This window comes from Macaca thibetana, chromosome 15, assembly GCF_024542745.1.
Source record: "Macaca thibetana thibetana isolate TM-01 chromosome 15, ASM2454274v1, whole genome shotgun sequence".
NCBI lineage: Eukaryota > Metazoa > Chordata > Mammalia > Primates > Cercopithecidae > Macaca > Macaca thibetana.
Window position 1 is genome coordinate 10,630,438 of NC_065592.1, and position 27,407 is coordinate 10,657,844.

At 55.8% G+C, this 27,407-nt stretch overlaps 4 protein-coding genes across 5 annotated transcripts in view; 3 read left to right on the plus strand and 1 right to left on the minus strand.

The window, feature by feature from the left end:
* The window catches only part of BBLN (bublin coiled coil protein), a 287,657-nt gene that overhangs the window by 234,450 nt on the left and 25,800 nt on the right, over positions 1-27,407 (minus strand). The window lies entirely within an intron of this gene.
* On the plus strand, positions 1,624-11,537 carry PIP5KL1 (phosphatidylinositol-4-phosphate 5-kinase like 1). The gene is made up of 10 exons (XM_050760514.1): positions 1,624-1,695; positions 2,525-2,722; positions 3,930-3,980; positions 4,196-4,350; positions 4,643-4,767; positions 5,092-5,126; positions 5,215-5,270; positions 6,920-7,032; positions 7,639-7,792; positions 10,306-11,537. Exons 1-10 carry the CDS (start codon positions 1,666-1,668, stop codon positions 10,571-10,573), a joined length of 1,185 nt encoding a protein of 394 aa, XP_050616471.1. The 5' UTR covers positions 1,624-1,665; the 3' UTR covers positions 10,574-11,537.
* Positions 7,850-27,407, plus strand: part of AK1 (adenylate kinase 1) — a 61,276-nt gene continuing 41,718 nt past the window's right edge. Inside the window, exon 1 of one of the 2 annotated variants that reach the window (XM_050760345.1) lies at positions 7,850-7,859. The gene's annotated coding sequence lies outside the window, so the exon portion shown is untranslated. Of the gene's footprint in view, positions 7,860-9,448; positions 9,459-27,407 lie in introns of those variants that run through there. The other variant, XM_050760346.1, reaches the window with a different exon arrangement.
* Positions 15,318-25,511, plus strand: ST6GALNAC4 (ST6 N-acetylgalactosaminide alpha-2,6-sialyltransferase 4). The gene is made up of 6 exons (XM_050760265.1): positions 15,318-15,535; positions 15,842-15,928; positions 17,844-18,029; positions 20,389-20,801; positions 23,313-23,420; positions 24,827-25,511. Exons 2-6 carry the CDS (start codon positions 15,917-15,919, stop codon positions 25,014-25,016), a joined length of 909 nt encoding a protein of 302 aa, XP_050616222.1. The 5' UTR covers positions 15,318-15,535; positions 15,842-15,916; the 3' UTR covers positions 25,017-25,511.

Genomic DNA, 27,407 nt, shown 5'->3' on the forward strand with positions numbered 1-27,407 from the left:
TTCCAGCCTGGGTGACAGAGCAAGACTGTCTCAGAAAAAAAAAAAAAAAATTAGCTGGGCATGGTGACGCATGCCTGTAATCCCAGCTACTTGGGAGGCTGAGGCATGAGAATCGCTTGAACCCGGAGGCAGAGGTTGCAGTAAGCCAAGATCGCGCCATTGCACTCCAGCGTGGGCAACAGAGCGAGATTCTGTCTCAAAACAAACAAAACCCGGCCGGGCGTGGTGGCTCAAGCCTGTAATCCCAGCACTTTGGGAGGCTGAGACGGGTGGATCACGAGATCAGGAGATTGAGACCATCCTGGCTAACACGGTGAAACCCCGTCTCTACTAAAAAATACAAAAAACTAGCCAGGCGAGGTGGCAGGCGCCTGTAGTCCCAGCTACTCGGGAGGCTGAGGCAGGAGAATGGCGTGAACCCGGGAGGCGAAGCTTGCAGTGAGCTGAGATCTGGCCACTGCACTCCAGCCTGGGCAACACAGCGAGACTCCGTCTCAAAAAAAAACACAAAACTCTCGCACTTTGGCGCCTCACACTCACGCCCATACCCACAGTACCTCTCTGGGTCCCCACAAGGCGCTGCCTCCCAGCCTGCTCTCCCTTCTTCACTCCAGCCACTCTAGCCTTTCACTTCCTGGACTCGCCAAGGCTCTTTGCACACCCTACTCACCTTGGTCCCATAGACACTCATCCAGCACAGGCTTGTGCCAGGCACTCAGCCAGGAAGCAGGAGTGACATGGCCCCGCTTTCATGGCATTCCCACTCCAGGGGGAGACGTGATAAACAATAAACAAGTCAGTCTCTGACAGTGTTAGGGTGGTGAAGAAAATAGAGGTGATGTGATCAGGAGTGGGGGAAGGGAGCACTCTGCTGGAGTCTGGCAAGGCGAGTGGCAGTCTGGGGTCAAGAGTTTCAAGTAGAGGGAATAGCAAATGCAGAGGCCTCAATGGGAGAGTTTGGCGGGTAAGGAACAGGAAGGTCTGGGCGGCTGGGTGGTAAGTGTAGGGTGAGTGGTTTGAGATGGGCCTGGGGTCAGGGTGAGGGGTTTGGGTTTTGTTCCATTGCCATGGGAGCCACTGGAGGCTTTAATCACCAGAGTGACATCATCTGAATTATGCTTTTAAAGATCACGCAGGCAGCTGAGCCCCTCCCTCTCGCTCACCACTAAATCCCCAGGGCCTAGCACTGCTGGCCCACAGTGGGTGTTCAATATCTATGTGTTCGGTGAATGGATGTCCCGACTTTCCTGTGTGACCTAGAGGTAGTGACTTCTTTCTCTAGATCACTCAGTGTTTTTTCACCCAAAAGACAGGCAAAGGGAATTTCACGCCAGAATGGGTGGGTGGCACAGGATTTAGGTTACTCGTCTCCCCAGGCGGCCCTAGCGACCCGAGTCCCCCAGCCCAGGGCGGAAAATGGGGGTGCTCCCTTCGCGGGACCCCAGCCAACGTCCGGCGGCCCCGCCCCAGCCGGACCGAGGTCTGAAGGATGCTGCAGCCGCGGGGGCGGGACCCGCAGGCCATCGCCAGCGCCTCCCGTGCAGATTGGATGCAGCCGTGGTCGGCGCCACCCGATTGGTCGGCCGCAAGGCAGGGGCGGGGCCTGACTCCTGCAGCGGGGCGGCGGGGAACGCGGCCAAAGCCCGGGAAGCTGCTGCGGGGGCGATGGCTGCGCCGAGCCCCGGGCCCCGCGAGGTAGGTGCGGACCCGAGAGAGGACAGGAGAGGGAAGGGTTGGTGGGCAGGGGTCGGGCCTCCCCTCGGCGAGCGGCGCGGACACGCCCCCATCCAAGCCAGGGAGGGGCCCTGCAGCCGGCGAAGAGCAGGACACGCCCCACACGGGGCACCAGGTATGCCGAGGGGCGGCCTGGCGGAGATCTCTCAGCACTTCCTCAGTTTCCTCATCGGGAAAATGGAGAGGATGCTAAAGCTCCTCCTTCAGGAGGCTGTTAGGAGGTCAAGCTCTCATCCAGTGCGGGGCACACAGTGGATGCCCACTACTGGTGGGCCAGCGGCTATGACCAGCATCGCGCTGGCCCCTCCGTGCTGGCCTGGAGGCGCTCAGCATAGGCGAATGGAATAGTTGTGACTGAATCACCGGCATCACAGCTCCTGTTATCAAGGGCTCCCGTGCAAGGAGCTCAAACTCAACAGCAACAAGAGTTCATACCTGCCACGAACAAGCTGTTCGAGTTTTCACGTTGCAGATGAAAAAATGAGGCACAGAAAGATTAGGCGACTTACCTAAGGTCACAAGGTTGGTGAGAGACGGTCCGTCTCAGGCCAGGTTTGACTGCAGAGCTTACACCCTATCTACTGATAATCATAACCATTGCTCTACTCAGGTGCTGACTGCGTGCCAGGCACTGTGTGGCCCCTCTTGGGTACCAGCATCATCTATTTTACAGCTGAAGAAACTGAGGCAGAGAGATGAGGGGAAGTCTCACAAGTAGTGGAAGTGGGATTTGAATCCTGATCTTTTTCCTCTGTGACGCTGCCACAGGCTGTTTGTGTCCTCCCACCAGGTCCTGGCCCCCTCCCCTGAGGCTGGATGCAGAGCAGTCACCTCCAGCCGCCGGGGGCTTCTCTGGCGCCTCCGAGATAAGCAGTCTCGCCTGGGCCTGTTTGAGATCAGCCCGGGGCATGAACTGCATGGGATGACGTGCATGATGCAGGCAGGGCTGTGGGCTGCCACCCAGGTCTCCATGGACCACCCACCCACGGTGAGTGGCCCATCTGTCCCACAAATGTCCACACCAGCAATAGCAAGACGTGGCTGTTGCCCTGTCTGGCTAAAACTGCAGATGTGGGGATCAGAGAGGGACATCAAGGGGAGGAAGGCAAAGAGGAAGGAACATTGTGATGTGGGAGCTGGAACGTCTGGGGTGTGTTGGGCGTGTGAGGAACCCCCTGACTCAGGTCGTTGCTGTGTGACTCTGGGTGGGTCTCTGCCTCTCTCTGGGCCTCAGTGTCCCCATCTGTATAATAGGGGGAGATTATACTCCTTGGTTTCTGAGGCCCTCCCAGCCCTGCCAGGGTGTATGGTTGAAAAGGGACCCACCCCCACCCTACTGGCCTGGCCCGTCCTCTCTGGAGCTCAGGCTGAGGCAGGGCTGGCTCAGCAGAAAGGTGGCCCAACTGCAAGCTCAGCAGCTGGGCGGGCCTGGGTGAGCATGTGTGTGGCGTTCGTGTGTATGCATGTGTGCGCAGTGGGACCACATTCCATAGGCCACATCCGGGCACAGGGACCTGGAGATCCAGGGAGAGTGCAGAGACACGAGGGAGTTCTCTAACTCGAAAACTGACCTCATCACCTGCTGAAAAGCTTCCAAGGCTCCCCAGTACTCAGCATGACCTCCGGATCCAGCTGCATCCAGCCTTGTTCACACTCCATCCCTCCCTGACTAGCTTCAGCCACTTGGGCCCTCCTTCCCTTGCTGGCAGCCACCAGTGCTCTTTCTACTGCTGCGAGCACCCTGCTCCTTCTCTCCACGACCCTTTAGATTTCAGCTTAGAAGTCCCCACCCCCAGGAAGCCTTCTCTGATTTTTCCCCTCCCAGGTTGCATCAGGCAGGTCCCTTGGCTTCAGAGCCATCCCCTTGTACTGGACGGAATCTGGCTTCACTTGGCCAGCCTGTGAGTCTGGGAACGTGCCTGGCTTAAACTCATGGCCTGGTGCTGGGGACCCAGAATGGATGAAATACACTCAGGCCTTGCCGTGGGTCACTCTTGTCCCCCTGGCAGCCCTGGGAGGGTGAGCAACGCATCTGCCCAACTCAGGCACTCCTAGAAACAACTCCAGTCCCAGTTTGCTGAAGGAATCAAATTGGAGGAGATGGGGGGCGGGCCAGGTGCAGGACATCTGGAGATCCTGGGGCAGGCAGCAGGGGACTGAGGGGTTGCCCTGAGCTCCTCTACCTCTCCCTGCAGGGGCCACCCTCCCAGGACGATTTCTCGGAGGTCCTAACCCAGGTTCATGAGGTAGGAGGCCCCAGACTCCCATCTGGGGAGGGATGTGTGCTGGTCTTGCTCTCTCCTCTGCAGTTTTCCCATCTGTGCAGTGGGACTGAAGGCTTGTCCCTGAGCCTTGGGCCTTGCAGAAAGGGTGTAGTCACCCTGACCCTCCTGTCCCAGGACCAACTGCACACACCCGGGCCCACGCAGACACTCCAGAGGAGGCTCTTCCTCCCCTGCAGGGCTTCGAGCTGGGCACGCTGGCCGGCCCCGCCTTTGCCTGGCTGCGCCGCTCCCTGGGCCTGGCGGAGGACGACTATCAGGCTGCCCTGGGCCCCGGCGGCCCCTACCTGCAGTTCCTCAGCACCTCCAAGAGCAAGGCCAGCTTCTTCCTGTCGTGAGCTTGCGGCAGGGGTGGGGCAGGGTTGGGAGTGGTACCCCTGGCTGGGAGGGCAGAATTCCCAGTGGCGGGGAAGGCCCCCTGAAGAGAGAAACAGAGCGGCCCTGATCTGGGAGGGTCAGCGCCGGACGGTGGACAGATGGGAGAGGAGAAGAGTGCGAGGGCCGAAGGCTAGAGGGGCGGTGCCGAGACCTGGTAGCGAGATCCACATGCACAGGTCGGGGAAGGGGGCCGGGTGAGAGCCGCTGCAGTCAGGCCTGGGCAGTGACCTCTTTCTCTTGCCCCCCAGCCACGACCAGCGCTTCTTCCTGAAGACCCAGGGGCGCCGAGAGGTGCAGGCTCTGCTCGCCCACCTGCCCCGCTACGTGCAGCACCTGCAGCGGCACCCGCACTCGCTGCTGGCGCGGTTGCTGGGTACGCGGCTGCGGGCGGGGCTCGGTGGGGGCCGGTCCTAGGTGGCAATATACCTGGGGAGGGCGGGGTATGTGGGCGGGGCCCAAATGGGCGGATTTGGGGTTGTAGGGCATGGGGTTGGGGACTTGCGTGGGGGCGGGGCACCACTGGAGTTGGGTTTAGGGGTGGGATCGGGTCGAGATCCGGACCCCAGACAAGGAAGGGTCCGGGTGCCGCGGATCTTGAGAAGGAGGCGTGGCCTGGCCCTGGGACTGGTGCCGGTGCCGGATGCACCCCGGGTCGTGGAGTTTGGGGATCCTCATTCGGCGCCCTCTCCCCTTCCAGGAGTGCACAGTCTGCGGGTGGACCGGGGAAAGAAGGTGGGTGAAGCCAAGGAGAGGTGGCTGGGTGGAGCGGGCGGCTGGAGGGCGACAGCCGGCCTCCCTCACTCCTTGTCCCGGCCCCCAGACGTACTTCATCGTCATGCAGAGCGTCTTCTACCCCGCCGGCCGCATCTCCGAGAGGTGAGTGGCCCAAGCAGGTTTGGTGCCCCACCCCAGCCGAAACTCACCGCCTGAAGCACCCACACTCACTAGCCAGAAGGTGAAACTGAGGCCCAGGAAGGAGAAGGGGCGTTCCCAAGATCTGGTGGGTCAGAGACAGTAACGCTCACGCCCAGCATATCTGGAGCACTCAGTGTGCCTTAGGCGCCGTGTTGGGCCCTTCTCATGCTTTTTAATTCCCAGAAGGAGTCTGAGGGGCAGCTCTTATCCTCCTTCCTAGATGAGAAACCGAGGAAGGAGAAGGCCACACAGCTAACATGTGGGGAGCAGCGACTCAGACCCAGCCTCTGACTGCACCGTAGCCCCCTGTGCCCTCCAGTGCTGGCTCTGCCCACAGGTTCCCTGCCCCCCCCATTGGCTGCCCCCAGGCCCTCCTGGTGCCTCCGCCTGGGGTTGGATCCCTGTGTCTGGGACACCTTCAGGGGTAACAAGGTGTCCAGAGGCAGGCACAGGCAGGGCTCAAGCCTGGGCTGGGCCTCCAGTGGCCTGAGTGTGAATGCCTGCTCTGCTCTTATCTTTAACTCAGACACAATAATAGACCAGGGTTCAGCTATAGGGCCCGGCATGGTGGGTCTCGCTTGTAATCACAGCACTTTGGGAGGTCAAGGCAGGAGGATTACTTGAACCCAGGAGTTGGAGACCACCCTGGGCAATACAGTGAGACCCTGCCTCTACAAAAAATAAAAAAATTAGCTGGGTGTGGTGGCATGTGCCTGTAGTCCCAGACACTTGGGAGGTTAAGGTGGGAGGATTGCTTGAGCCCAGGTGGTCGAGGCTTTAGTGAGCCGTGTTTGTTTCACTGCACTCCAGCCTGAGTGACAGAGTAAGACCTTCTCTAAAAAAAGAAAGAAGCAAGTGAGATTCCATCTCAAGGAAAAAAAAGGAAGGAAGGAAGGGAAAGAAGGGAAAGAAAGAAAGAGAGAGAAAGAAAGAAAGAGAGAGAGAGAAAGAAAGAGAAAGAGAGAGAAAGAGAAAGAGAAAGAAAGAAGAAAGAAAGAAAGAGGAAGGAAGAAAGAGAAAGAGAGAGAAAGAGAGAGAGAAAGAGAAAGAGAGAAAGAAAGAGAAAAAGAAAGAAAGAAAAAGAAAGAGGAAGGAAGGAAGAGAAAGAGAGAGAGAGAAAGAGAAAGAGAGAGAGAAAAGAAAGAAGAAGGAAGGAAGATAAAGAGAAAGAAAGAGAGAAAGAAAGAGAAAGAGAGAGAAAGAAAGAAAGAGAAAGAAAGAAAAAGGAAAGAGGAAGGAAGGAAGAGAAAGAAAGAAAGAAGAAAGAGAGGAAGGAAGAGAAAGAAAGAGAGAGAAAGAAAAAAGAAATAAAGAAGGAAGGAATATAGAAAGAGAGAAAGAAAGAGAAAGAAAAAAGAAAGAAAAAGAAAGAGAGGAAGGAAGAGAAGGAAAAAGAAAGAGGAAGGAAGAAACAAAAGAAAGAGAAAGAAAGAAAGAGAGAGAAAGAAAGAAAGAAAAAGAAAGAAAGAGGCAGGCAGGCCAGGGTTGTGCTGAGGATTGGGGATGATCTATGTAATAGTTCAGTGCACACAAGTAGTCACTGGAAGCTCTTGTGAGATTCTCTGTGTGTCTCAAATCTATGTAAAGCTGAATTCTGTCGCCTCACTCAGGTATGACATCAAAGGCTGCGAGGTGAGCCGCTGGGTGGATCCTGCCCCTGAGGGCAGCCCCATTGTTCTGGTGCTGAAGGACCTCAACTTTCAGGGCAAGACCATCAAGCTGGGTGAGTCACGGGGGTGATCACTGCCTGCCCCTCCTTCATTCAGGGTGAAGTTTAGAAGGGTGTCCCTGCTGCCCTCTGCCTGAGTCATTAAGAGCCCAGTTTCTGCTGGGCATGGTGGCTCATGCCTGTAATCCCAGCACTTTGGGAGGCCAAGATAGGTGGATCACGAGGTCAGTAGTTCAAGACCAGCCTGGCCAAGATACTGAAACCCCATCTCTACTAAAAACACAAAAATTAGCGGGGCGTGGTGGCACATGCCTGTAATCCCAGCTATTCAGGAGGCTGAGGCAGGAGAATCGCTTGAATCCAGGAGGCAGAGGTTGCAGTGAGCCGAGATGGCGCCACTGCACTCCAGCCTGTGCAACAGAGCAAGACTCCGTCTCAAAAAATAAAAATAAAAGAGCCCAGATTCTGGAATCAGGCAGAGCAGAGTTCCAATTCAGGCTCCATGACTTCCTAGCTAGGTGACCAAGGCAAATTACAGATGGGTTTCTTTATTTGTGAGATGGGGACAGTAATGCCACGTGCTGTCACGGGGCAGAGTGTGTGGAGCACCGTGGCTGGCACATGATGAGCGCTCAGGTTGGGGCACTGATGCTCCGGCAGGGCCCCAGCGGAACTGGTTCCTCCGCCAGATGGAACTGGACACCACCTTCCTCCGGGAGCTCAACGTGCTGGATTACAGCCTCCTGATGGCCTTCCAATGTCTCCACGAGGATGAGAGGGGCCTGGGCAGCAGCCTCATCTTCCGTACAGCCAGGTGAGCCCCCCACAGGGGCAACAGCGAGATTGAGGTGGTGAGAGTAAAGGAAAGACAGACATGGGGGCGTGGGAGTGCCTTCCCTCTGCCGGGAGCAATGCAGCCAAAGACACGAAGGCTGGAAAGTGCAGAGTTTGTGTGTGTGTGTATGTGCATGTGTGTGTGTGCGTGCGTGTGTGCATATGTATGTGTGCGTGCATGCATGGGTGTGTGTGTGTGTGCATATGTATGTGTGCGTGCATGCATGGGTGTGTGTGCGTGTGTGCGCATGCGTGCGTGTGTGCGTGCGTGCGAGTGTGTGTAGAGGGGAGGGCTGGAGAAGCCTAGCTGGTAGGGCAGGAGGCGCACAGGTGGACTGCAGCAGGGGACAGAACAGATGAAGTCCACTTGGAGAAGAGCTTTGGTGATTATTTGAAGAATCTGCCCATTTTCCAATGGGGCTGTGGAACCCTCGAAGGTTTCAGAGCAGAGAAAAAGACCTATTTTTAAATTTAAAAAAAATTTTTTTAAAAGACCTATTTTTAATTTTTTAAATTTTTGCTTTTTTTTTTTTGAGACGGAGTTTCGATCTGTCACCCAGGCTGGAGTGCAGTGGTGCCCTCTTGGCTCACTGTACAACCTCTGCCTCCTGGATTCAAGTGATTCTTCTGCCTCAGCCTCCTGAGTCTGGGATTACAGACACCCACCACCATGCCTGGCTAATTTTTTTTTTTTTTGAGATGGAGTCTTACTCTGTTGTCCAGGCTGGAGTGCAGTGGCGTGATCTTGACTCACTGCAACCTCTGCCTCCCGGGTTCAAGCAGTTCTCCCTCCCTCAGCCTCCTGAGTAGCTGGGATTACAGGCACACACCAGCATGCCTGGCTAATTTTTGTATTTTTATTAGAGATGGAGTTTCACCAAGTTGTCCATGCTGGTCTTGAACTCCTGACCTCAGGTGATCCACCTGCCTCTGCCTCCCAGAGTGCTGGGATTACAGGTGTGAACCACAGCACCCAGCCAATTTTTGTATTTTTAGTGGAGAAGGGGTTTTGCCATGTTGACCAGGCTGGTCTTGAACTCCTGAACTCAAGAGATGCATCTGTCTCAGCCTCCCAAAGTGTTGGGATTACAGGTATGAGCCACCGCGCCCAGCCTAATTTTTGCTTTAAAGGGTCCTTGCCCTTTAAGCTGGTCATTCTACTTCCAGGACCCTGAGGTCATCATCGTTGGCACCGTCTTCCCATCCTCATCTCAGTAGTGGTAACTGTCACTCCTTCACGCTGACTGGGAGCCTCACTGGGAGGGTAGACTCATCCCCATTTGAGAAATGTGAGAACTGAGGCTCGGGAAGGGGACATGAGGTTGCAGAATGACTTCTGAGGACTCATGTTAGTACTTGACCAGCTACTTCCATTTCTGTTCCCTCAGACCCACTCCTGAGGTCGAACAGAATTACGTAGGGGCTAAGACAGGCACTCCACTGATCCAGTGGGTGGACAAGGGGAGTGAAGGAGGAGGTCCGCTCATCCAGCCGCCACCCGTCTCATCCCGTGCCTTGTTCCTTCCCCTCGGAGGAAGAACTTGGGATGGGTGAGGCTTGGGTAGAATTTGGAGTCATGGCTCCTCAAGCAGTCTGTGGCTAGGCTGGACATGTCCTGACCGGATGGTGGCAAGCCTGCCATGGGGCACAGAGCCTCCCACATCTGCGCATCCAAGCGAGGTCAGCTTCTCCCTTGCCTTCTCCCCCTAGCTGGTGCTTAGGCCACCGCTGTCATTCAGTCAGTGATTCCTGGTTTGCATGGAACTGTTGTGACATTGAAATACTTTTATGTTGGCTGTCCCAGCCCCACCCCCACCCAGTTATCAGCCCCACCCCCACCCAGTTCCCAGCCCCTACTCAGAACTTCCCCATCCCGCATCTCCCCGTCATCCAGGTAGCCCACAGGGTACCAGCATTCTGCTCAGACTCTCAGACCACTGAGTTCTGATTGGCTAGCGCGGGCAGGGCTTTTTTCTCATTGGTGTATTTACCCCCAGACCCAGACAGGACAGGATTAAAGCCCCTCAGCGATGCCTGAGGACAAAGTTAGGGAATTGAACCTGCTTCTGCTGGGACTGGGCGCCCCGCCAAAGGTACCTTCTGGTATGGAATACATTTTGAGGCAAAATCGTACATACGCCTTCTGCAAACTGGGGTCGCTGGATTTTGTTCACAAAACTTCTGCTCCGCGACCCTGAGACTTCTAGGGTTGGATGATTCCAAACAGAAATTTAGGAAATAGACTTACTTGAAGTCATGTGGCACCACATTTCAAGGCTCAGTGGCCACCTGTGGCCAATTTCTAAGTACTGAACAGTGCAGCTCTACCCCAACACTTTGACTTTTCTCATCTACCTGACTTCACAAACCTAGGCACACAGGGGGTGTGGGAATGAGCTGGTAGAGGGGTGGGCAGCCTGGCCAGGCTTGCAGAGCCGACTGTCTGGGGCTTCCTGGAGGAGGTGGCAGCTTCATCCTCCTGTCGGCCCCCAGGTCTGTGCAAGGGGCACAGAGCCCGGAAGAGTCGGGAGTCCAAAACCGCCGGCTGCTGCCCGACGCCCCCAACGCCCTACACATCCTGGACGGGCCCGAGCAGCGCTATTTCCTGGGCGTCGTGGATCTCGCCACGGTCTACGGGCTCCGCAAGCGGCTGGAGCACCTGTGGAAGACACTGCGCTACCCGGGCCGGACCTTCTCCACTGTCAGCCCGGCTCGCTACGCCCGTCGCCTCTGCCAGTGGGTGGAGGAGCACACAGAGTGACGGGCGCCCGGCCCCACTTTCCGGATCTGGATGGTGGGCTCACGCCAGGAACACCGGTTCCCTTGGGCCCGAGCATCTCGCCTGCGCTTCCTCCTGATGGTCGCCAGAGGGCAGCATCCCCTAACTAATACCGTAACCGCGCAGCCCGGTTTGACGGTGGTGCCGTGCCCAGCATCATGCCAAGGATTCCCCTACTTTAGCTCATTTAGTCCTTAAAAAAATGCTATTATTCTCTTTTTACAGACCATGAAATGGAGGCTCAGGGGGTGAAGGGACCGATCAAGATCATTCAGCAATAAATGCTGGAACCAGGACTCAACCATGACTTTTGGATTCCGGAGCCTGTATTCTTAACCACCAGCTCCTGCAGCTTGGTCCTCATGATCTGGGCAAGGGGGGAGGCTGAAGGCTGCAGCCCTCTTGTCGTCCAGATGGGGAAACTGAGGCCCAGAGACTTTAAGGGGCTTATGCACCGGTAAGTGGCAAGGTCGGCCCCGAGTACCCAGGCCTCCCGACCCCCTGCTCCTCGCCCGATACTCTAGGGATGCAGGTGGGGGAAGGTGGGGTCCTGGGGGGCTGCCTGGAGCTCTGGGAGGCATTCTGAACGGTGTCTACTATTGATCTGAAGTGAGCTCTGCCCTTCTTTGAAAGTCACTTTTCTCATCAGTGAAATGGGGGCAAGGGTCCATGGTCAGACCAAGGTCTTGGCTGCACAGACATCACCGGGAGCCTGCATGGCCCCTGATCACTCCTTCTCCTTCCTCCAGCAAACTCCAGCCTGGCCTCTGACCCCAGTTCAATCTGACCATGCCCAAGCCCAAGCAGGCCTTCCCTCCAGAGCTGCTCCAGGGCCTGGCTGTGTGACTGGGGCAAGGTGCTAAACCTCTCTGTGCCTCGCTGGTCTAATCTGTAAAATGAAAGAATGGAAACAGACCTCATTAACTCATTAAATATTTGCTGAGCACCTGCCATGTGACAGGCCCTCTGCTGGGTAATGGGGACCTGGGGAGGAAGCAAGTGGCACAGATTCTGCCTTCATGGAACTCGCGGAACTCACAGTCTGGGGGAAGGGACCGCTACCTGATCATTTAATGGATAGTATTGGGGGAAAGGCTTTAACTTCTCCACTGAGACCAGAGAAGAGTCTGACATGTCCCTAGGAGGGTCCCAAGTTAAGAGCACAGCAAGGGCCTGGAGTGAGAGAAGGAAAACATTTCCGAGTGGGAGGGGGCCACGTGGGCCAAGAGTGGACCCCCAGGATTGGACGGTGCAGGACCTCGGGGAAGCCATTCAGCTGCAATGCACACTGCTACTCCACTGACCCATCAGATCCCACCAAAGAAAGATGGCTGAGGGGCGAGGCGTGGTGGCTCATGCCTGTAATCCAAGCACTTTGGGAGGCCAAGGTGGGTGGGTCACTTGAGGTCAGGAGTTTGAAACCAGCCTGGCCAACATGGTGAAACCTCGTCTCTACTAAAAATACAAACATTAGCCAGGTGTGGTGGCGGGCGCCTGTAGTCCCAGCTTCTTCGGAGGCTGAGGCAGGTGAATTCCTTGAACCCAGGAGGCAGAGGTTGCCGTGAGCCGAGATGGCACCACTGCACTCCAGCCTGGGCAACACAGCAAGACTGTGTCTCAAACAAAACAACAACAAAAAAAGAAAGATGGCTGAGGGGGAAGCGGGAGGAAAGAGAGAGCTCTGGCTGCAGGGTTCCTGGAATATTTGGTTTTTGGGTTTTTTGGAGACAGGGTCTCCCTCTGTCACCTATGCTTGAGTGCAGTGGCATGGATTACAGCTCACTGCAGCCTCAACCTCCTGGGCTCAAGTGATCCTCCCACCTCAGCCTCCCAAGTAGCTGGGACTACAGGCATGTGCCATTACACCTGGCTACTTTTATTTTATTCTGCAGAGACAGGGTCTCGCCATATTGCCCAGGCTGATCTTGAACTCCTGGGCTCCAGCAATTCGCCCAATTTGATCCTCCCAAAGTGTTGGGCCCACAGGCATGAACCGCTGCACTTCACCAGAATATATGTACTTTAAATATTGATATCACTCCTAGTTGGCTGGGTGACCTTGCCTGATTTCTCAACCTCTCTGTGCTGGCATGAGCTGAGTGGAAATTTCTTGTTCTTGCTTTAGCAGGAAGTTGTGACATAGAGTGTGTCATGCCCATCACTCAGGAGGTGATGGGCCAGGGAAACTCAGAGGTGGCAGGGAATTGCAACAGGAACTAGAGTCTGACTCCACATTTCTACCCGTCTGGATCCCACAGGGCTGAGTCAGTGCCACAGAGTCCTGCTGTCACACATAAGGATGACTCAGCCCCTCTCCACCTTTGGGTCTCTGGCCATGAGCCTAGCCGGGACCTCAGGCTGGAGAGGAAAGTGATTTGTTCAAGAACTCATGGGACCCAGGCTCTCCTAACTCATGCATTGATAGACGTGACCTAGCACCTAGTGTGTGCTGGGCACTGTGCAGGTGTGGAGGTGCCCTGGCCCACATGGAGCTTAGAGTCTGTGGGGCAGGTGGACCATAAACGAGGCAACCGGTTAATACACAGGGCAATTTCAGAGTGTGACAACCACTATGAAATACTGAGTTGGGGTGAGGCAAGAGGGATGGGGGTGCAGTGTCAGCTGGGTGGTTGGCAAGGGCTTTTCAGAGGAGGTGATGCTTCAGCTGAATGACAAGAGGAGCCACTCTATGACTAGTGCCGTCCAGCAGAGGACACAGTGAGTGCAAAGGTCCTGCAGTAGGAACGGCTTCAGTATGATTGGCGGCCGGAGGGTGGCCAGGGTCGGTAAAGGCTGACTGAAGGAGTTCACCCCGTGTAGGATCATGTAGGTTGTGGTAAGCAGAGTAAGTTTTTGCCAAAAGCAAAGTGAAGAAGTTTCTCTGGGGCTGTAGGACTTCCCGGTCACAGTTCCACTGTAGTCTTATGATCCTCAGCTCCCCTGGGAGCCCGGACCATTTGGGCATGCTGCTGTCTCCATGTGGTCCTAGCAAGGGTGGAGTTGCCTCTCTGAGTAAGGAATCATCATCTCACCAGCCATTGTGGGCAGTGTGTGAATCCATAGGGAACTTCTCACCATTGTGCCCTCAGGGTTGGGCCTATGAGCAAAGAAACTTGAAGAATGAGGACTGAGAAGGAAGGGCCCTGGCTTTGGGGACACACTGCCTTGTGTGGGTGAGGAGCCATGGTGACTGAGGGTGAACCACTACTCCCCACATGTGTCCAGGCTGGAGTGGCAGAGACAGGAGAGTTTGTGCTCAAAGGAGGCCCCTGGGGGGCAGGGCCACTACAGCAGCCCTCCTCCCAGCCCCTGGACAGGCACTGAGTCCTACAGCACCAGGCCCAGGGGTGATATGGCTTTGAACCTAGAGCAGGGTAGACTGGGAAGGTTGCTGAGCTGGGGACAGATACCCTGGCATCTAGCCCAGGCCTGAGCCTCTGAGAAAAAGGAAAAAGGAGTTTGAAATGGAGACCAGGGAAGGAGCCCAAGCTGGTTCCCAGGCCAGCGCCCTGCAGAGGAGGTGGGTGTGGCGGGGATGGGGAGAAGATCTTTCTGGCCAATGCAACATTTTGCAAAAAAAAAAAAAAAATCATAAACAAGGGCCGGGCGTGGTGGCTTACGCCTGTAATCCTAGCACTTTGGGAGGCTGAGGCAGGCAGGTCACTTGAGGTCAGGAGTTCGATACCAGCCTGGCCAACATGGTGAAACCCTGTCTCTACTAAAAATACAAAAGTTAGCTGGAAATTGCTTGAACCCAGGAGGCGGAGGTTGCAATGAGCCAAGACGGTGCCACTGTACTCCAGCCTGGGCAACAGAGATTCTGTCTCAAAAAAAAAAAAAAAAAAAAAAAACTTAGACGGGAAGTGTGCCCTCTCACTTCCCCATAGGCCCACCCCTGCTACCGTCCCAGTGCTTTCTGCCACCAGCCTGGCGCCTGAAGGCAGTTGCCTCTGAGATCCCAAGGGAGCCCAATAGGACACACTGCGGCATCTGCCCAGGGCCTGGGCTAACTTGACTTGGATTTGGAGGACATTCCAGCGAGGGAGCCTTTGAGAGGTAAGAGTAGGTGGTCACAGCCCCTGGTCTGGAGTGAAACTGCCTGGGTTCGAATCTTGGCTGTGACAGGAGCCGCTTCTGCACGTGGGTCTCAGAGGAGAAAAACAGGCTCAGGTGAATGTCACACTGACATAATCATAATAAAATAATCATATTGAAAATAACTTATGTATTCGTTGTTTATCTGAATTTCCAGTGTCACTGGGCATTCTCTATCTTACTTGATAAATCCAGCAACCCTACCAGTTGAAACGTGGACTGCCTGACCGGAAGCCCCGCTTAATTTCCCTGCCCAACCACCATTTCAGAAATGGAGACACTCAAGTCCGGACAGCCAGGCCGCCACTGCCCGGTGGCCCCCGACACACTCTAGGTCTCTTTCCCCTGCGGCCCGACAGCCTCGCCCAGGCAGGAGCCTGCTGGAAATGCGGAGGACAGAAAAGGGAGATGCTGGTACTCAGACTCCGCCCCGGCTCTGAAGCCCCGCCCCCGGCCCTGAGGCCCCGCCCCTAGCTGGAGGCCTCGCCGCCAGCCATTCACGTCCCGCCCCGTCCCGGCCGCGCAGAGCCCTCCCCAGGTCGCGCAGGCTGCGCTCGTAGGATCCGCCTGCGGCGCGCAGGCCCCGCCCCAGGCGCGCGAGTCTCCGCCCGTCCTTGCCGGCCCCGGCCCCGCCCCCTGCCTCTGGCCGCTCGGATCAGCTTCCAGTCCGGTCGGCCCGGCCCGGGGGCCATGGAGCTCCGAGCAGCGGATCGCGAGCCTCCTGCGAACCCCAGCCTCCACGCCTGGTTAGCACCCGGCCGGGAGATGAGGCAGTGGAATCTGGAAGGGCGGTGAAAATCCCACGTCCTGCCCTTCCCCGGCCTCTCCATTCGTCCCCCGGGTAGAGAGGTAGGATGGATGGGGTGGAATTCCGGGCTTCTGGTTCTCTCTGCCCCAGACCCGATTGGTGACCTTGAGCTGGGGGTGCCCCCTGGCTGCCTCTTGGGTTGGCAGGAGGTCTCGCAAAAGTCGCTGAGTCCTGCTCTTTTAGGATGGGGACATTGCCTTCCGGTGTTTGGAGACGTCAAGGGGTTGGATTCCCGGGCGCCATGTGCTTTCACCCCGGCCTGTACCCTCCCCTGCCTCAGTTTTCCCGATAGCCTAGAACCTCATGTGCCTTACCCCTCCTGGCTCTGAGTTTCTGGGTCTTGGCAGGTGCCCGGCTCCCACCCCTTCCCAGCCCCAGCCCTGGAGACAGCAGCCCCTAGACTACCGAGGGACAGTGACAGCATGAAGGCTCCGGTAAGTGGTGGAAGAAGGAGGACTTCCAGGGAACGCAGAGACCCCGACCAGCGGAGCAGCTCAGCAGCCTCTCCACCCCAGGAGCCACTGCCACTTCTGACCTCCCTGCTGCCCAGCAGAGAAAGGCAGAATGGCCTCAAAGTCCAGCTCTCTGTGTGACCCCAGGCGGGTGGCATCCCCTCTGCGGTGTCCGTACCTTGCTATCCCTGTAAAACGGAGGTAACACTACGAGCTAACCAGGCAAGGCCTACCTGGGACTGGGGGTGTGAAAGTTCAGTTCAGCCACTCTTGTCTTTACCGCAGAAGCCCCGGGTTGTGAGAGACAGACAGCTGGCTCTGGGGGGCAGTTCATCTCAACTGCCTGAGTCAAGGTCTCTGGTTCCTCATGGGCAGGGGAGCAGATGCCAGGCAGAACTACCTCCCCTGCACAGCTGGCCACACAGAAAAGACTTATTTTTAGAAGCTGACGTAGCTTGGGGGCAGAAAATGGTGGGCCTTGGGCAGGATGCGCCGGGGTGGGTGGGGGTGATGGGGTGGGGGGTGGGGGCGACTTGCCCACTTCTGATTTTCAGAGAGCACCAGCCAAGGGCTCGGTGGCTTCTGAACAGTGGCCTAGAGTCTAGAAAACTGGAGCCCAGAGAGACACAGGTGGTGACCAGGGTGGACCACTACCCAGTGACTAGCCCGCAGTTCTGCTGCCACCAAGCCCCTCCCCTCCTGGGAGGCTTGGTGGTGGTGGAGGCATTCACTAAGTCTGCCAGGAGGGCAGCCCCAGGCTGGGCCTAGCCCGGATGGCTAGAAGAGCTTCCTGGTTCCAACGGCCTTTGGAACATGGTTTCTGGAGGCAGGAGCCTCCAGGCACCAGCTTTTCAATTATTATTATTATTATTATTATTTTTTTTTTTTTTTTTGAGATGGAGTCTCGCTCTGTAGCCCGGGCTGGAGTGCAGTGGCTGGATCTCAGCTCACTGCAAGCTCCGCCTCCCAGGCTTACGCCATTCTCCTGCCTCAGCCTCCCGAGTAGCTGGGACTACAGGCGCCCGCCACCTCGCCCGGCTAGTTTTTTTGTATTTTTTAGTAGAGACGGGGTTTCACGGTGTTCGCCAGGATGGTCTCGATCTCCTGACCTCGTGATCCACCCGTCTCGGCCTCCCAAAGTGCTGGGATTACAGGCTTGAGCCACAGCGCCCAGCCAGCTTTTCAATTATTAAAGCCATTTCTTGAATGACATTTGCTCCAATCTCCTTGTGCCACCTGGCCTGCTGATCATCAGACGGCCACTGAGTCAGCTGGGGGTGGGGCGGAGGCAGGGCCACACTAGGCAGCCCTGGTCCTAGGCTGAAGAGGCTGGTGGCCCTTCTGAGGCACCACTTTCCCGTTGTCATGTGCACAGCACTTTACAGTATACAGAACGCTTTCACTGCCCCTCCCGTAAGTTCACACGGTAGGCGTTATCAGTCCCCAGTTTGCAGAGGAGGAAACAGGCCCAGAGAGATGGAGAGCCACAGGTCACGGTAGGCCTTATCAGTCCCCAGTTTGTAGAGGAGGAAACAGGCCCAGAGGGATGGAGAGCCACAGCTCACATAGTACACCCCAGCCTCCAGTTAGAAATATGGGCTTTCCAGCCTGTATTTAAGGCCCCACTGTGGTGCTTCTTTGCTGTATGGCCTTGTACTACTCACTTCACCCCGAACTGCTTTCCTTATCTAGAAGGTGGGGATAATGACAGTGGTATCTCCAGGGCCTTATGTGCCCAGAGCTTGGCATCCCCGTGTAAGGCCCAATGGGTGGAGACTGGATTCTGCTGCTGTTCTAGGAGCTGCTCTAGACCCAGGAGGCCAGGTGCAGCAGCGCTGAAGGGGCTTCTGGGAGCCCCTCCCCACATACACCCGCCCATGGCCACTGTCTCCCTCAGGGTCGGCTCGTGCTCATCATCCTGTGCTCTGTGGTCTTCTCTGCCGTCTACTTCCTCCTGTGCTGCTGGGCCGGCCTGCCTCTCTGCCTGGCCACCTGCCTGGACCACCACTTCTCCACAGACTCCAGGCCCACTGTGCCGGGCCCCTTGCACTTCAGTGGATATAGCAGTGTGCCAGATGGGAAGGTAAGTGGGCCAGGCAATGCATCTGGGGTGGGTAGTGACAGCTGGGCTTGTCCCAAACTGGACCTTGAACTTGGCCCCTCTGCTCACCAGCCATGTGATCCTGGCCAATCATGTCATCTCTCTGAGCCCTAGGTTCTTTTTTTTTTTCTTTTCTTTTTTTTTTTTTTTTTTTTTGAGACAGAGTCTTGTTCTGTTGCCCAGGCTGGAGTGCGGTGGTGCGATCTCGGCTCTGAGCCTTAGGTTCTAAGAAGAATTTTTTTTTTTTTTTTTTTTTTTTTTTTTTTGAGATGGAGTTCTGCTCTTGTTGCCCAGGCTGGAGTGCAATGGCACGATCTCGGCTCACTGCAACCTCTGCCTCCCGGGTTCAAGTGATTTTCCTGCCTTAACCTCCCGAGTAGCTGGGATTACAGGCATGCGCCTCCACACCTGGCTAATTTTGTATTTTTTTTTTTTTTTTTTTTTTTTTTTTTTTTTTTGAGACGGAGTCTCGCTGTGTCTCCCAGGCTGGAGTGCAGTGGCGTGATCTCGGCTCACTGCAAGCTCCGCCTCCCGGGTTCACGCCATTCTCCGGCCTCAGCCTCCCAAGTAGCTGAGACTACAGGCACCCGCCACCACGCCCGGCTAGTTTTTTGTATTTTTTAGTAGAGACGGGGTTTCACCATGTTAGCCAGGATAGTCTCGATCTCCTGACCTCGTGATCCACCCGCCTCGGCCTCCCAAAGTGCTGGGATTACAGGCTTGAGCCACCGCGCCCGGCCTAATTTTGTATTTTTAGTAGAGGTGGGGTTTCTCCATTTTGGTCAGGCTGGTCTCGAACTCCCAACCTCAGGTGATCTGCCTGCTTTGGCCTTTCAAAGTGCTGGGATTACAGGCGTGAGCCACCGTGCCCGGCCAAGAAATTATTTTTTGTTTGTTTGTTTGTTTGAGAGAGAGAGAGAGTCTCACTCTGTCACCCAGGCTGGAGTGCAGTAATGCGATCTCAGCTCACTGCAACCTCAGCTCACTGCAACCTCCACGTCTCGGGTTCAAGTGATTCTCATGCTTCAGCCTCCCGAATAGCTCACCGGTTCTTGCCCATCTCGTCCTGGAAGATCTGGTCACAGGAGGCCCTCATGCGCTCAGTGAAGGTGTACACCTGCAGGCCGGGGTACATCCGGGTGAGCTGCAGCAGTGTGCGGTAGGTGCGGTCGCCGAGCACCCGGTCCATGTGCCTGCCCTAGCCCTGCCCTGGGACTACAGGCGTGCGCCACCACACCTGCCTAATTTTTAGAGATGGGGTTTCACCATGTTGGCTAGGCAGGTCTTGAACTCCTGATCTCAAGCGATCCACCCACCTCAGCCTCCCAGAGTGCTGGGATTACAGGTGTGAGCCACCGTGCCCGGCCAGATGTTGTTTTCTTTTTCTTTCTTTTTTTTTTTTTTTGCATTTATATTTTTATTTGTTTATTTATTCTAGACAGGATCTCACTCTGTCAACAGGCTGGAGTGCAGTGGCATGATCTCGGCTCACTGCAACCTCCGCCTGCCAGATTCAAGGGATTCTCCTGCCTCAGCCTCCTGAGTAGCTGGGATTACAGGAGTGTGCTACCACCCCCAGCTAATTTTCGTGTTTTTGGTAGAGATGGGGTTTCGCCATGTTGGCCAGGCTGGTCTCGAACTCCTGACCTCAGGTGATCCACCCACCTCGGCCTTCCAAAGTGCTGGGATTACAGGTGTGAGCCATCACTCCCGGCCCAGATGTTTTCTTTCCCATTTTACAGATGAGAGACTTGAGGCTCACAGAGGCCAGTGACTTGGCCTTAGGCCACACAGCTAGGAGGGGGCAGAGCCAGGATTCAGGCTCAGGACCAGGGAGTCCCACAGCTGTCCTGGGCACTGACGACCCCGCTTTTACTTAGAAACTGGGCACAGTGTGGGTGAGGCATGCGCAGGGGAGGGGGTGGCCTAAGAATGATTCTGAAGAACTGAGGTTCATGTTTACTTCACAAATACTGATATGACCTCCAGTCTGTGCCAGCCACTGTTCTAAGTGTTTTATAAATATTTGCTCAAGCAAACCTCATAAGAACTTATTATGTAGAGACAGTTAGGGCTTCAGAGGCAGCGACAGGAATGAGGATCACAAATATGGCTGATGAGGAAGTGGGGGGGGCTGAGTGCAGAACCTTAGCTCTGACACTGGATATCACTGTGATCTGGGAAAGTCATCCCTGCTGCCCAGCCTGTAAAATGGGTCAATAACAGTCCTTCGAGCCGATACCTGATCAAGTGAGGTTGGTGGATATACCTGGGGAAGGCGCAGGGGGTATAAGCTGCACGCTCATGCCTCTCTGTCTCTTTCTCCCTGCCTGCCCTGCAGCCGCTGGTCCGCGAGCCCTGCCGCAGCTGTGCTGTGGTGTCCAGCTCCGGCCAGATGCTGGGCTCGGGCCTGGGTGCTGAGATCGACGGTGCCGAGTGCGTGTTCCGCATGAACCAAGCGCCCACCGTGGGCTTTGAGGCGGACGTGGGCCAGCGCAGTACCCTGCGTGTCATCTCACACACAAGCGTGCCGCTGCTGCTGCGCAACTACTCACACTACTTCCAGAAGGCCCGAGACACGCTCTACGTGGTATGGGGCCAGGGCAGGCACATGGACCGGGTGCTCGGCGGCCGCACCTACCGCACGCTGCTGCAGCTCACCAGGATGTACCCCGGCCTGCAGGTGTACACCTTCACTGAGCGCATGATGGCCTACTGCGACCAAATCTTCCAAGACGAGACGGGCAAGAACCGGTGAGCCTGGGGCCTGCCTGCTGGGGTCTCCCTGGCAGCTGGGGACCTTCATTCTCTGCGAGTCTCTTGTCCATCAGGGCTCTGCTCTGTCAGGCCCGGGAGGTCAGCACTCAAGGAGGCAGACATGGTCCTGCCCTCTAATGGGGGGCAGGAGGAAAAGGGGATGTCACTCAGGAAACTGTCACACAGATCTAGAATCCCAAATGGTGGTGAGAGCTATCAGGCCTTTTGAGCACCCGACGGGAAGCACTGGGCAGTGTGTGGAGGGGCATGAGGGAGTGCTTCTCTCTGGAGGGAATGGTCTGTCTAACTTGGTCTCTGATATCCCTTCTGGATAATAAAAGTTAGAGGCCGGGTGCGGTGGCTTTCGCCTGTAATCCCGGCATTTTGGGAGGCCAAGGCGGGAGGATCACTTGAGGTCAGGAGTTTGAGGCCGGCCTGGCCGACATGGTGAAACCCCGTCTCTACTAAAAATATAAAAATTAGGGCCAGGCGCAGTGGCTCACGCCTGTAATCCCAGCACTTTGGGAGACCCAGGTGGGAGGATCACAAAGTCAAGAGATCAAGACCACCCTGGCCAACATGGTGAAACCCCGTCTCTACTAAAAATATAAAAATTAGCCAGGTATGATGGCGCATGCCTGTAATTCTAGCTACTCAGGAGAGTAGCTGAGGCAGGAGAATCGTTTGAACCTGAAGGCAGAGGTTGCAGTGAGCCAAGATCACACCACTGCACTCCAGCCTGGGTGACAGAGTGAGACTCTGTCGCAAAAAGCAAAACAACACAGAGCAATAACAGCCCTCTTTGCTCACCAGGCACTGGGTGAAGCACTCCGCATTCAAGGTTTCATTTTATGTCATACCCAAAAGCGCACTCATGACTCTTGCCAGTCCCTCCTCCACACGCCTGCTCCTCCACCAGCCTCTGTGCTCAGGAGACAGAACAGTCAGCCTCTGGTGTATCCACCAGAAAACTGGGCTGTGCCTCTGACTCCCCTTGTACCATCATCTGCCACATACAATGGCCCATGGCTGCCACCTTGACCTAAGCTGCAGGCTTCCCACCCCCACCACTCCTGGCCTGCCTGCCCTGTGTGATCCTGCCCCTGCCTGCTTCTGTGACCTTGTGTCTCCTTCACTCTCCCTGTTCTACCCATACTGGCTATCTGGGGCTCAGACATCCATGCCTATTTCTACCTGTAGTCCTTTGCACCTGCCGTTCCCTCTCCCTGGAATGTTCTCCCAGATCTTCCCATGACAGGCTCCTCTTGCTACTCAGGTCACCTCCTCAGGGAAGCCCGCTCTTACCACCCCATCTGAAGGGGTGCCTCCCGCCCTGGCATTCTTTTTTTTTTTTTTTTTTTTGAGACGGAGTCTCGCTCTGTCGCCCAGGCTGGAGTGCAGTGGCGCGATCTCGGCTCACTGCAACTCCGCCCCCCGGGTTCACGCCATTCTCCTGCTTCAGCCTCCTGAGTAGCTGGGACTACAGGCGCCTGCCACTGCGCCCGGCTAATTTTTTGTATTTTTAGTAGAGACGGGGTTTCACTGTGTTAGCCAGGATGGTCTCGATCTCCTGATCTTGTGATCCGCCCGCCTCGGCCTCCCAAAGTGCTGGGATTGCAGGCGTGAGCCACCGCGCCCAGCTGCCCTGGCATTCTTTATCCATTCCTTTGTTTCCTTGTCTTGGCAGCAGGTGTCACCCTCTGCCATCATCTTGCTTATAGATTTGTCTCCTAGCTACTTGTTTATCTGTTTGTCTCCTTCCCTTGGGAATGTTAGCACCAGATGAGGCAGGTTCAGGGCCAGCACAGGGCCTGGGTGGGGCTCAGTTTGAATGAATGAACCAGTTCATACCTGCCCTGTAGAGGTCGAGGGTGGTGGCCCTTGGCTGGGAGGGTACCCAGGGCTGCTGCCTCCAGAGAGCTGAGGCTGGGGCCACCACCTAGCCTCTTACTCCAAGTGGAGCATGGGGGCATGGGGCAGGGGCTGGGCTGACAGTGTTCCCTCCCTATAACTCCTAGAATGATCTCCACTTCACAGACCGGTCATGAGGCTCAGAGAGGTTCACGAGCAAATGTGATGCCCATAGCAGAGCCAGGGTTCAAGTGGAAGATCCTTGGACTCTAGACAACCCCGCCCGACTTCAAACCGTGGTGCTCTGCTGCTTCCTGCTGTCTCCCCAGGCCTGGTCCCTTAGATGAGGAGAGGACGTGGCTAGAGCCCCCACACCCATCATCCAGGGGTTTACTCAAACCCTGCAAAGCGTAGCTGGGCCCAAGTCCCACTGGGTGCTGAGGAGGTGATCAGGCCTGGGTTTGCGTGCCGTTCTGCCTGTCACCCACTGCTGGCCTTGGGCTGGCTCTGCCCCTTCCCCAGCCTCCCCCAGGGTCCCCCACAAGAGGTTGAGGTGCGTAGCCCTGGACTGGGAAAATACCAAGTGCCACTGGGGCCTGGAGCCACCACGAGGCCCCATGTTGACAGTGTCCCCCCGTCCCCCCCACCCACCCCCAGGAGGCAGTCGGGCTCCTTCCTCAGCACCGGCTGGTTCACCATGATCCTCGCGCTGGAGCTGTGTGAGGAGATCGTGGTCTATGGGATGGTCAGCGACAGCTACTGCAGGTCAGACCGGCCGGGCCGGGCACACGGGGACACCGGGAGCACTGTGAGCCCTCCCAGGCCTTAAGCCAGAGGATTTGGGAGGTGTGGGGGCAAAGAGTGTGTGGGTTTCATGGTGGGTGACCATAGCACAGATACCCCTTGGGCTCTGGGCCTTGGGAAAGAGTTCAGTGTCAAACAGGCTGCCTTAGCAGCAACCCCAGTGCTGCTCATTGTGGCCACAGGCTGGTCACGGGCCAGTCATGCCACCCTGCAGACCCTCTGTTTCCTTATGTGGAAAATAGAGAAAAGAACCACATCTTCCTTGGAAGGTTGTTGAAACATTTAGGGGAGGAATAATCCACAAAAGTGCTTACCACAGTCAGGGCCTATATATATAGGGCCTAAATAGATATATATACACACACACACATATATATATGTGATATATCTTATATGTTTTAATTTTTGATATTATATATGATTTTTGATATTATATACTATTTGGTATTATATACCAGCACGACATCAAGTTCAGATATGTTTATGGTATGATTTTGTACCATCGTTATATTACTATATTTCTTTTCTTTCTTTCTTTTTTTTTTTTTTTTGAGACGGAGTTTTGCTCTTGTTGCCCAGGCTGGGGCTGGAGTGCAGTGGCGCAATCTCGGCTCACTGCAACCTCTGCCTCCCGGGTTCAAGCAATTCTCCTGCCTCAGTCTCCCTAGTAGCTGGGATTACAGGCGCGTGCTACCACGCCCAGCTAATTTTTTGTATTTTTAGTAGAAACGGGGTTTCATCATGTTGGCCAGGCTGATCTCGAACTCCTGACCTCAGGTGATCCACCCACCTTGGCCTCCCCAGGGATCAGGGATTACAGGTGTGAGCCACCGCACCTGGCCTATATTATTATATTTCAATATCATGGAAACTAACGAGTTCAGAACAGGTCACCCAGGTGACAGGTGTCCCTGTGCCCCAGCCATGGCCCTGGCCACACGGCTGGCCCCTGTGATGCTGATGGGGAGGTGGGCGTGCAGGGCTGGTGGCTCTGTGACATGAGAATGAGGAGCTCCTCCCTCACCAGGAGCCCAGCACCACTAGCAGGGTGCTTGCAGTCTCCATCTCTTGATCTATGCACTCGTTCTAGAAGGTGGATGTGACCATCTGCATTTTACACATGGGATATTGAGGCTCAAAGGGTCCATCTCTGGCCCAGAGTCATCCAGCTAGCAAGAGGCAGAGCCAGGATTTGAGACCTGGCCTTTGGGATTTGCTACTCGCCTATGTGTCTTGGCCTTCCCAGGGATCAGGCATGGGTCTCCATGAGCCCATGGGCCTGGCGAGGGGTGGTCAAGGTAGGCAGCAAGGGGTGGCAGGAGGTGAGTGAGTTCTGTCCCACACCAGCCCTGTTCCCCACCCCACAGGGAGAAGAGCCACCCCTCAGTGCCTTACCACTACTTCGAGAAGGGCCGACTGGATGAATGTCAGATGTACCTGGCACACGAGCAGGCGCCCCGAAGCGCCCACCGCTTCATCACTGAGAAGGCAGTCTTCTCCCGCTGGGCCAAGAAGAGGCCCATCGTGTTTGCCCATCCGTCCTGGAGGACTGAGTAGCCTCCGTCGCCCTGCCAGCCGCCATGCTGTTGGGAGGCCTCTGGGATCTCCCATCCCAGGCTATCACACTCCACAAAAACATTTAATTTATGGATCCTGCCTCCTGCCACGTGCTGGGTGGAGTGCCCCACTCTGGCGACATTTGGAGCCATCTCAGGCCTCATGACTTGAAGGGGAGTGGAATGAGGAGCCCTGTCTCCACCTCTACTCCCTGAGTAATTCATGGCATTTGGGGGCTCACCCCACCTCCAGGTCTGTCAAGTGGCCTTTGTCCCTCGGGCTGATGGCCCCCTACTCACCAGCATCATCATGACCTTGTGCCAGTCCTGGTCCTTCCTCCCCAGCCACCCCTACTACCTTTTGGTGCCACACTTCTCAGGCCGGCCGCCCTGGTTGGGGCAGCCAAGAGCCTGGGGTTCGTTGGGTGAAGGGGCCTTGGAGTTGTGACTGCCGGGGCCGTATCAGGAACGTACGGGTAAACGTGTGTTTTCTGGACACTGTCTCTAGCGTGGTCATGTGTCTAATGTGGAGACTAGAGCTTCTTTCCCTGTCACAATCTCAGAAGCTTTTTTTTTTTTTTTTTTTTTTTTTTTTGAGACAGAGTTTTGCTCTTGTTGCCCAGGCTGGAGTGCCGTGGCGCGATCTCGGCTCACTGCAACCTCCACCTCCCGGGTTCAAGCAATTCTCCTGCCTCAGCTTCCCAAGTAGCTGGTATTACAGGCGCCCGCCACCACGCCCAGCTCATTTTTTGTATTTTTAGTAGAAATGGGGGTTTCATCATGTTGGCCAGGCCGGTCTCGAACTCCTGACCTCAGGTGATCCACCCGCCTCGGCCTCCCAAAGTGCTGGGATTGCAGCGGTGATCCACCAAGCCCAGCTGTCCCAGAAGCTGTTGACTGGAATCCCTGAGGCCCCTACCCGGGCCCACATTGGCTGGGCTTCAGTTTCTTCCCCAGCAACCTCCTGCTGGTGGCCCCAGCCCAACCCCTTCCCCAGTAGGTCAGGGCTGCTCCGGGGGGCTGGTTCCTTCACTGCTCTGGCCCAGGAAACTGACCCCAAGCCAGAGACTTCTTTGGGAACCCCGTTCTGTACCCAGTGAGAAGAGAGCCAAGGCCAGGAGGAAGGACTCTGAGTGGGAGGGAAAGTCCTCCACCCATATTGCTTCCCTGGTTTTAGGTCAAATGGCAAGTTAAATTAGCTGTTAAATCTGGGGTTGGGCCTGGCACAGTAGGGGCTAAGGCGGGAGTATTGCTTGAGACCAGGAATTCGAGACCAGCCTGGGCAACATGACAAAACCAGTCTCTACCAAAAAAAAAAAAAAAAGTGGGCCAGGCACAGTGGCTCACGCCTGTAATCCTAGCACTTTGGGAGGCCGAGGTGGGCAGATCATAGATCACTTGAGATCAGAAGTTTGACACCAGCGTGGCCAACATGGTGAAATCCTGTCTCTACTAAAAATATGAAAAATTAGCAGGATGTGGTGGTGGGTGCCTGTAATCCCAGCAACTCTGGAGGCTGAGGCAGGAGAATTGCTTGAACCCGGGAGGCGAAGGTTGCTGTGAGCCACTGCACTCCAGCCTGGGCGACAGAGTGAGACTCCATCTCAAAAAAAAAAAAAAAAAAAAAGAAAGAAAGAAAGTGGGTTTAGTCTCCCTGCAAAGCAGGAAGGCAGAGGGCAGCCCTGGGTGGGTGCTGTGAGGGAGTCTAGCCTGGCTCAGGCCTTATTTTTCTCACCTATAAAGTGAGGAGAAGGGCCGGGCGCGGTGGCTCAAGCCTGTAATCCCAGCACTTTGGGAGGCCGAGACGGGCGGATCACGAGGTCAGGAGATCGAGACCATCCTGGCTAACACGGTGAAACCCTGTCTCTACTAAAAGACACAAAAATATAGCCGGGCGAGGTGGCAGGCGCCTGTAGTCCCAGCTACTCAGGAGGCTGAGGCAGGAGAATGGCGGGAACCCGGGAGGCAGAGCTTGCAGTGAGCTGAGATCTGGCCACTGTACTCCAGCCTGGGCGACTGAGCGAGACTCCGTCTCAAAAAATAAATAAATAAATAAATAAAATAAAGTGAGGAGAAAAGACCCACCAGCAGAAGCTTGCCATCCTCAGAGGAGGGCCGGTGCTAGCCGGATTTACAGATGAGCTGAGGCCACTCAGCTGAAGCCGGATGACTGTGGAGCGGCTGGGCCAGGGTGCAAAATAAAGTGAGGACCTCAGCCCTGCACCCTTGGGCTGGAGAGAGCCCCCAAGCATCACCCCTCCCAGGCATCACTACTTCATCTGGGGACTGGAAGACTCAGAGGACTGGGCCAGGGCCTCGGGCTGTCAGCTGGGATGCAGCCCTGGGGTTCTAGCTGCCAGTTCCAGGGGTCAGGGCCCTCTGCTAATGCTCT

Excerpts from the sequence above, each read along its gene's own strand:
- ST6GALNAC4 (XM_050760265.1), top strand. Across the intron at positions 18,030-20,388 it reads GCAGTGTGCCAGATGGGAAG|CCGCTGGTCCGCGAGCCCTG; the intron begins GTAAGTGGGCCA and ends CCTGCCCTGCAG. Across the intron at positions 20,802-23,312 it reads GACGAGACGGGCAAGAACCG|GAGGCAGTCGGGCTCCTTCC; the intron begins GTGAGCCTGGGG and ends ACCCACCCCCAG.
- PIP5KL1 (XM_050760514.1), top strand. The coding sequence starts at position 1,666 with ATGGCTGCGCCGAGCCCCGGGCCCCGCGAG. Across the intron at positions 1,696-2,524 it reads CGAGCCCCGGGCCCCGCGAG|GTCCTGGCCCCCTCCCCTGA; the intron begins GTAGGTGCGGAC and ends TCCTCCCACCAG. Across the intron at positions 7,793-10,305 it reads CTCATCTTCCGTACAGCCAG|GTCTGTGCAAGGGGCACAGA; the intron begins GTGAGCCCCCCA and ends GTCGGCCCCCAG.